The 9,953-nt window shown below is 33.9% G+C and overlaps 1 protein-coding gene across 8 annotated transcripts in view; it reads left to right on the top strand.

Annotated features, from left to right (window-relative positions):
• The window catches only part of LOC118746066 (protein alan shepard), a 342,147-nt gene that overhangs the window by 241,117 nt on the left and 91,077 nt on the right, over nt 1–9,953 (top strand). The window contains exon 1 of one of the 8 annotated variants that reach the window (XM_036479810.1): nt 137–184. The exons of the other annotated variants lie outside the window; for them this stretch is intronic. Within the exon in view, the coding sequence (XP_036335703.1) occupies nt 143–184 (42 nt within the window). The 5' untranslated portion in view covers nt 137–142. Of the gene's footprint in view, nt 1–136; nt 185–9,953 lie in introns of those variants that run through there. 8 annotated transcript variants of the gene reach the window in all.

The following is a 9,953-nucleotide window of genomic DNA, read 5'->3' as shown; positions in this document are numbered from 1 at the left end:
TTTCCTCTGAGGCAATGCTCGGATAATGTATTAAATTAAGTTTGCAGAATGTGTGACAGATTGGCGCTTACATTTTATTGTCATACACATAAGTATTTATTATGTGCTTTCATTCGCTTACATGTTCATGTATGTAGTATGTATGTGTAATATGCAAATAATCATTAGTCAGCTCGGTCAATCCGTAAGTAAACTAAAGCTATTAATCAATTCTGCTTGAATGGAAAACTGCAAAAAAAAAAACAATTTTATGAAAAAAACTGTTATATCTTAACAGCTATGGAAATTCAACTACTTTAATATATTTTTTTAATGCAAATAAAAGGGATGAACAATATATTCCCTGCAAAAAGTGGGACTAGGTTAAGTACTAGTACACACACCACACTACCTTGTAACCAACACTAGTAACCAAAATGGTCCAAACATATGGAGAAAATAGGGTTACATTAACATTGCGATGTCATTGGACCTGACCACCTCTGGTCCAACGCTGCATAACATGGGACCATTTTTGGTCCACCACTGCATAACATGGGACCACCTAGACAACTACTCCTTTTGAACCATGGCACATTCGGCAACCGAATCATATTGCCGATCGGCCACGAAGAGGTGGTGTTCAACACATATATTAGTTTTTTACGTTTGAAGTGCAACCTGGTCCTTGTGCTCATACCTTAAAACTACGACCCAGTGGACCACCTGGTCCTCAAATTTTTGCAGGGTTCTTATGAAAAAATATTAAAAAAATTTAAAGGCAACGTCTATTTTCCATATTATTCAATGGAAATTTTTATATTATAAGGAAATTTATATCATCGCCCCAATAGATAATTCAAAATACTTTAAACATTTTACATTGTATGTATCAGGGTTCGGACTTCAAAATTTGTAAACCGCAGTGAATAAAAAATCGCAATAAAATGATTATTTTAATCAACAAGCATGTATACTAATGACATAATAACGGGTGATTTTTTAAGAGCTTGATAACTTTTTTTTTAAAAAAAACGCATAAAATTTGCAAAATCTCATCGGTTCTTTATTTGAAACGTTAGATTGGTCCATGACATTTACTTTTTGAAGATAATTTCATTTAAATGTTGACCGCGGCTGCGTCTTAGGTGGTCCATTCGGAAAGTCCAATTTTGGGCAACTTTTTCGAGCATTTCGGCCGGAATAGCCCGAATTTCTTCGGAAATGTTGTCTTCCAAAGCTGGAATAGTTGCTGGCTTATTTCTGTAGACTTTAGACTTGACGTAGCCCCACAAAAAATAGTCTAAAGGCGTCAAATCGCATGATCTTGGTGGCCAACTTACCGGTCCATTTCTTGAGATGAATTGTTCTCCGAAGTTTTCCCTCAAAATGGCCATAGAATCGCGAGCTGTGTGGCATGTAGCGCCATCTTGTTGAAACCACATGTCAACCAAGTTCAGTTCTTCCATTTTTGGCAACAAAAAGTTTGTTAGCATCGAACGATAGCGATCGCCATTCACCGTAACGTTGCGTCCAACAGCATCTTTGAAAAAATACGGTCCAATGATTCCACCAGCGTACAAACCACACCAAACAGTGCATTTTTCGGGATGCATGGGCAGTTCTTGAACGGCTTCTGGTTGCTCTTCACTCCAAATGCGGCAATTTTGCTTATTTACGAAGCCATTCAACCAGAAATGAGCCTCATCGCTGAACAAAATTTGTCGATAAAAAAGCGGATTTTCTGCCAACTTTTCTAGGGCCCATTCACTGAAAATTCGACGTTGTGGCAGATCGTTCGGCTTCAGTTCTTGCACGAGCTGTATTTTATACGGTTTTACACCAAGATCTTTGCGTAAAATCTTCCATGTGGTCGAATAACACAAACCCAATTGCTGCGAACGGCAACGAATCGACATTTCACGGTCTTCAGCAACACTCTCAGAAACAGACGCAATATTCTCTTCTGTACGCACTGTACGCATTCGTGTGGTTGGTTTAATGTCCAATAAAGTAAACTGAGTGCGAAACTTGGTCACAATCGCATTAATTGTTTGCTCACTTGGTCGATTATGTAGACCATAAATCGGACGTAAAGCGCGAAACACATTTCGAACCGAACACTGATTTTGGTAATAAAATTCAATGATTTGCAAGCGTTGCTCGTTAGTAAGTCTATTCATGATGAAATGTCAAAGCATACTGAGCATCTTTCTCTTTGACACCATGTCTGAAATCCCACGTGATCTGTCAAATACTAATGCATGAAAATCCTAACCTCAAAAAAATCACCCGTTACATTGTGAATCCAAATTTATATATGTATCTATACATTAGGGCGGGTCAATTTGTATGGGAGATTTTTTGGACTATGCGGTATATCACAGAAGGATTCTACGTGTAATTCTAAGTGAATTTTCCTAAGAAACAATGAGTCTAAAATCAATTTGCAGTTGCCAAATTGCAAAAATATGCTTCTTTGCATTTTTCGTAAAAACGGGCACACATTTTTTATAAAAACATGCTATAAGGTTTTTTGGTATGAGAAATCCATATCTGCACTTATTTTTTTCTTAAAACCAACCAGAGGGCACCACAGTGAAAATTTTAACATTTTCTTTGAAACCTATCTTCGCAATTTGATAAACTCCGAACTGATTCTATAAATCGAAAATTTGTATGAAAACGTGATTAAAATATCACAAAACAACAACCGGAATAAAAAAAAAAAAATTAAAAAGATTTTAAAGGTGAATCAGTGCATTTTAAGGTAAAATTGGTGTCAATATTCGAAAAAATGTATTCTCGATTATATAAGTTTTTGAAATTAAAAAAATGTAGTTTTCACACCTTTAGTGTAGAATATCACACAAGCCTTGCATGCTGGAGTACTTCTGGATCAGTGCAAAAAAATTGCTTAAGAAATAGATGGTTCCGTTTGTAGGTCTGGGATTTTTCAAAATTTTCTAGGCCTGTTTAATGAATATTTGAGGAAGCGAAGGCAGAAAGCAGTATTATTTAGGTGGCTTGTATTAAATTATATAAATTATTATCTGAGTAAACTTTTTAAGGTTTCAACGAGTCGTAAGTTTAGTCGATTAAACAAAAACTGCATGCTTGAAATTTTTAATTGACGCTCAAAATCTGACTTCAGGGTTGAAAATCCCATTTTCGATAGGTTCTTAACCTTGTTGGCCAACTCACGGAGTTCCCATAAAACAAATAGATTTAAACAGTTTTAACATAAGGGCTACCCCGGCTAGCCAAACAGGGAGCGTTCCGAAATAAGGATCCGAAAGGAGTCTTAATTTTGAGCTTGTTGGGATTTTTTCTTGTAAGCTTCAAAAAATTCACCTTTTTCTGAGAGTTTTTGGAGTGATGAGCGTGAATGCTCAATTATTAATAAACATTCGGACTCATTTTAGTGTCAAAAAACTCTCAGAATTCTGAGTTGTAACCCCCATAACGACCTCAAAAAAGAGTGAGAAAAGAGCATATTTCCCTTCTTAGAAGGGTACATCAATTGAGTCCAGTTTAGAAGTCATATTAATAGTAGATTGGCGCTTACACATATGTTAGTGTTTGGCCGAGCTTCTCCTCTGATTTGTGACATGTGCCTTGACGTTGTTACACAAGGGGGAGGGACCTACAGTCTTACGCCGACTCCGAACGGCGATTGTATTTTTTTGAGAGGCAGAAATACACTAGGAGGTTTGCCATTGCCTGCCGAGGGGCGACCGCTGTTAAGAAAAAAAAAACGTTTTTCCATATTTATGCGATTCTGTTCTGACCAGTGCTTGAACCCAGGCCCTGCGGAGTGGTAGCGCACACTGGTAACCACTACACGACGGCAGCCGCCATAGTCGTGTAAGGTCGAGGCCACGCAATGAGCGGAAAAGCGGCAAGCGGCTGAGCATTTTTGTATGGCGCCGCTCAGCCGCTCAGAAATGCCGATCAGAGCATGGCCACTTAAATAGTATTTCATATGTTTTAATTAAGCCGCTTTGCCGCTCATTGCGTGGCCTCGGCCTTAGAGTCTGAAAAATTACGCTTTCTGAGTCTTAAAAACAAATATTCTTTATAATTCTGATTATTTATAAACTTTTACTTCTACGTGAATTATGATACTTTTGTTCAAATCAGAATTTATGACACCAAAAGAGTCCAAATGAGACGAAGAAACACTCATTTTAGACTCATAAATTCTGAGCGCTCAGGAAATTGTTTAAACGGAAAGCTTGAAAAATGATTTAGTGGATTTTCATTTTGAACCAAACCGAACCATATTTTGGAGTGGTTTTCGGGTCGGGTTTGGTATTTTAAAGTAGAAACAGTTCGACTTAAAGCAGGAAAAAATCGGCGGCTGGTATGTATGCTTACAACTGTGTGACCAGGGTAATCTTTTTGAGGTTAGATTTAGCATTTAATTTTATGCCATATTCCCAGAACTTTAGGTCTAGCTTGGTGGCTTTTTCTTGCCTTTCTTTACTTCAAATACTTCTATTAAAATTTGGACCAGAACTTATAAAATTAAGTAGTAGTCATAATAATAATCATTAATATTTCAAAAATCACTGTTTACCTTTCAAAAATTACAATGAACAATTTTGTGAAAATTGCAATACATATTATTTTTTCGCCTTTTTAAGAGTTTCAAAAAAAAATTTTAGTACGAAGAAATTTGCCTTGCCACGAAACTATTTTCCGTATCTATATTTACAAAATTTACTTATCCTAACCCGAAGTCCTTTTTAACCGAGTTCAAAAACAGAAAAACGTTATCAATTCGTCAGAATATATATATATATATTTTTTTTATGTATGTTACCGCATAACTTTAGACCACGTTAACCGATATCTGTAACTTCTTTTTCTAAAAGAATGGTAGTACCTCAGAGGTGGTCCCATACTAATTTGGTTTAGATTCGGATTATTGGATCATGAAGAAATTAACGATACTCCTAAATTTAAAATTACTTGTTGCATACTTACAAGTAATGTAGCCATAATAAGTCTGATAACTTTTGTTTTGGGTTTTGCTGAGAAGCATTTAAAAAAGTATTGAAAAAATTCGCTCATTTGTCGAGTTCGTTTTTTTTTATGTTATGAATATACTGACTTCTATTTAACTTCATTTTTCTTAGGATATAAGTTTTTCCGACCCTTTTCTTAAAATCAATTTGGTTACGGTTTTTGGGATCATCAGGTCACACTGATCTACAGCTTGAGCGACCTTAAAACGTACTCTTTATTGAACGTCACTATTATGATGGCTTTACAAAAATCATTATTCCAACAACAAAAGAGCTAGCACAGGGTCGCATTTTTATTTTGTTATGCTTTCTTGCAAAATATATGCATGCCTTCAGAAGTTGCATATTTTGCAGCAATAGGAAATGTGCTTTCCCATATATTTTTTTGTTATGTACTTGCAAGTTATGCAATCCGTGCAATCTGTGCAACGTGCAAGGGCTTTGCAAGATTTCGAAAATACCCCTAATATTTCAAGTAGCTCTGCTGTGGACTCATATACACAATTCGTACCGTACCTACTTAAATCTTCTTATGTATTTTCTTTCAGTTCACCTTTGATCAAACCGCGTTGTCCAATTTTACATACCTACATACAATACGTACAATATTTTCTCGCTTTTCATAACCATTAGCCATTGTTGGAAATAATTTTCAACGTTAAGTAAATATTTTAAATTATATAATTTTCAAGGTGAATAGAATACAAATAAACATAAACCGTTTATCTTAAATATAATAAAGTTTTCATCTTTTACCAACTAAGTAATATACAAAATAAACACACAATGATTATCAATACTGTTAGCCAACTCAATTCAACGAACTCAGACACCACAAATATAAATAAATGTATGTAAATAACTTTTTATTGGAAAATAATTAAGCTGATCAGTGAACAGCTGTGTTGTGTTTTGCGCACACAGATAAATATTCCTTTGATGAGTTAAGTGCATATGTATTTACATATATTTTTATAGATTTTCATGGCATGTGTACATTTATTCGAATGTACATATGTAGGTTAGGGCGGGTCATTTTTTTTTTACCATGCGCGTATAGCATAAAAGGATTTTGCGTGTAATTCTAAGCAAATTTGCCGAAGAAATCATGGGTCTAAAATCAATTTGGAGTTTGCCAAATTGCTACAAATCGATTTTAGACCCATGATTTCTTCGGAAAGTTTTTTTAGGATCACACGTAGAATTCTGTGCTATACGCTTATAGGCAAAAAAAAAAACATCTCCCATTCAAATTGACCCGCCCTAATGTAGGTATATTCTTTGTGCTTACATACATACGTACTTTGTATACCCCCGTATGGCCTCAAATCTAAGCAATTGTTTGTTTTTCATTGAAATATTTAATTTCTCTTTAGTTTAAAATATGAATAACTTTAGAGATTCACATACAAACCAATAACTTTACACGGAAAACCTAACTGGATTTACTATAAAAGGATTTACAATCGACGATTGGGGGATTCATAGGACGTCTGTAGCATCGCAATGTCTTAAAGTCGTAATTTTTCAATGTAAAATAAGTATTTAAATGGTTTAAGCAAATTCGTACGATATAATAGATGCTAATTATATATATATATATATATTTTCTATCAGTTCAAAACATTTTGTTGCAGTTACTAGTCCCCTAAACAAAACAGATTCTCCAAGGTATGTTACGACATTGTTTTGCAATAAAGCTGGCCTTGTTTAAACCTGTTAGAAATTTTAGTATTCAGTACGTATTTACATACATACATATTGTTTTTAATAAGGGGAAGCTCCGAAAAATTTAATCCGTTCGTTAATAAGATGATATCGTATATCTATTGTAATGCTTAATTTAACCTCTCATTAAATAGACCTGAAATTGTTAGCTGGTGGCAACCGTCTTCAAAAATGTTTTATAATTAAAGCTTACTCAAACCTCTATGTTCAAAATTATTAAAAAAAAACTTCCGCACCCATATAAAAGTTTTACTTTAACTTGTCCATTAAATTAATTTCCAGTTACTAAACAAATGGCAATCCTCCTTAAAAATAAAAACAAAACCTTCTTAAACCCTTTTCCTTAAAACACCTACATACATATCTAATATTTACGTCAATAGTGTCATAACTCAAAGAAAAACCAAACTCGACAAAAACGGCTACATTTTTTAATTTACATATAGTCCCATAGTAAAAATTAATACAACCTTAAACTAAAAACCTTAAACCTTCTGGTGGGCAACTGGTAATCGATATATCTCTGAAATTTTTACACAACATAAAATAAGAAGTAGCGGTAATTTCCGCGAATATAACTCAATATTTGTAATTTTTGGATTATGACACTATTGAAGTAAATAGACAATATGTAAAGTAAATGGCTTCAATTAACTTAATTATAAAATTGATTTTAACTTTTTGTGCAGGTGGCAACCCTCGTCAAAAATATGTTTTAAAGGAAGCTTTCCTAAACTTCTCTAGTTTTATACCCATATTAAAATATTTGATTTCACTTGTTAAATAAATTGATATAAACTTTTTCAGTTGTATTTTCGAAACAAATCATTTCTGAACTCCTTTCGTTCGGCACCGATATTGTTGTAATATTTTATTTAGTTTATTATTTAACAGATTTTACATTTGAAAAAGGTGGCAACTCTCTTCAAAAAATGTCCCATATGTTAATCCATGTTGTAACCTATCGAGTGCAAAATTTTATTGAAGTATGCAGTGTCAGTTTAAGCGTTAAAGAGTAATAAACATACTCACTCAGCTGTCTTCATCCATCTTCTGATAGAGATACTTTTAGGCCCGTTGTGAAATGGAACCAATTAGTTTTGTTTGCTTAAATTTGAAAAACTGTCAATACCCAGTTTATGAAGATTACGTCTCCAGAGTTCTCTTAGTCCTCGGCTTCTTCGACATATATCGTTTGTTGGAAATCTCTTCTGTGTGTTTTTTTGCATCGCCCAGTGACCATTGATGATATCAACAACCCTACTGAGTTGAGGGCGTTCGAGGAGAATGAGGGTGCTGGGCAAATTTTTTGATAAAAAAAATAGTTTTTGAAAATATGTCATCTCAAAAAAAAAATTGGAAAAAATCACAATGGTAGCTCTAAGTATTGAGCAATATTTAAGTATAGTATTATGGGGTGCACCCAACATAAATTGAGTTATGAATTTTTTTTTACACCGAAGTTGAGTAAAATGAGTACATTACAAAATTACAATTTTTGTTTAGAATTTTTTTGAGTATGCAGTTGTATAGCCCATTAAATTTTAGTATGATACAGTGCAAGTTTTAACCGACTGCAAAACCGGAATTAATTTTGTTTTTCTTTGAAAACGGTTTTGTGCAAAAAGCCGTCAGCGCAAAAAATATTAAAAATCAACGCAATTTTGCAGTAGCTTAAAACTTGCACTTTATTATACTAAAATTTAATGAGCTACAAAACTGCATACTCTAAAAAAAATCTAAAAACAATTTAAAAAATTTTTAATCATTTTACTAGATCATGTAAAATAAACGCTGCAAGCAGCGCCGCTAGCGAATTCCTTATTTCTTACAACTTCTTATATCATTTTTTGGTGGGTGTCTCATGAAGTGCCAACGAGGGGGCTTTGCTTCCAGCAGGTGTCCGTTCGGGTGTTACTGCAGTAGCCGCGAGGCAGGAAGTGCTCGATTAGCATAAAGTTCTATGTGACGGCGTACATTAAGGCCGGATTGCTGTGGCTTGACATGTCTGTAGTTTCATATGCTGCATCTTACTTCTAGCAGCTTTGTCTCCTTGATCCAGGGAGCGAAGACGGTGGCCGTTAATTTTGTAGGGGAGAATGTTAGCGGTTTCTCAAATCACTTTATGTTTTGTCTAAGTTCTTAAGGAAGTCTACATGCAGGTATACTAGTCTACAAATTAAATTTAACAATAATTTCACCAATTTCTAAGAGAGGACCCTTAGATTTGAATTTCGAAAAAAGAGTCAAGGATCGTGTTGACATAGATCTTATTTGAAATAATGGAATCGTGTACAATAATATTTATGTAAAAATTTATACAGATTGGACAATTTTCATTGCATTCATAAGTATGTACATATGTATCTAAAGATACGAAACATAGCCATGTAGTACGAAGCTATCTTGCCATTGTTATCGACTACAAAAGCTTTCGTTTGCTTATGCGTACATATTTATTCATGTAAACATTTATTTTTTATACACATATACATATATATAATAAAGAAAATTTTTCGCATATTTGTCGTCAAACAACGCACATTAATAAATAAAATCAGGAACGTGCATAGATATTTACATAATATACATACATATATGTAGATGAAAAATAGAGAATAATAAAAGATCAATGTACTTACTTATTGTGCACGCCGGAAAGAAATGGCAAAAGACATTTGACGCAACGCCCATAAATGAAATGAAAGCAAGCAAAGCCAAATAAACAAAAAAATGCGTATGTATGTATAAGTGTGCATACATACCATGCGGGAAATATACCTCACTATAAGTTAACTTGAAGTTGATTAGGAAATAACTAAAGGGCACTATTATCGTATATTCTCTCTGAGGAAAGCTAACTATATTTCAATGGCGACGGCCGCTAAATAGTCAAGGGTGGTTACCTCTGCATTTTATGTCAACTAACTTTTAACTAACTACTTTTGAACATAAAATATCAATAAGAAAATCAAAATTTTGTTTTTGTTTTCTTTTACTTGTTTATTAATATACTTTCTTTTATTACATTTCATTTTTGTTTACATATTCTGCTGTAGGTGGTCCCATATTCGTCCGTCAGACTCCGTTAGACATAACTTCAAAACGATAACACAAAATGTCGATCTTTTTTTTATTTGTCCTCAATACGAAAAAGTATTTGTGAAGTGCAGAAAGAAAGTGTATTCAAAGTAAAATTTGTTGCTTAAAGAG

Source organism: Rhagoletis pomonella, unplaced genomic scaffold (assembly GCF_013731165.1).
Source record: "Rhagoletis pomonella isolate Grant_MI unplaced genomic scaffold, Rhpom_1.0 Rhpom_scaffold_00010, whole genome shotgun sequence".
In the NCBI taxonomy this organism is placed as follows: domain Eukaryota; kingdom Metazoa; phylum Arthropoda; class Insecta; order Diptera; family Tephritidae; genus Rhagoletis; species Rhagoletis pomonella.
This window is presented reverse-complemented; position numbering and strand designations above follow the sequence as displayed.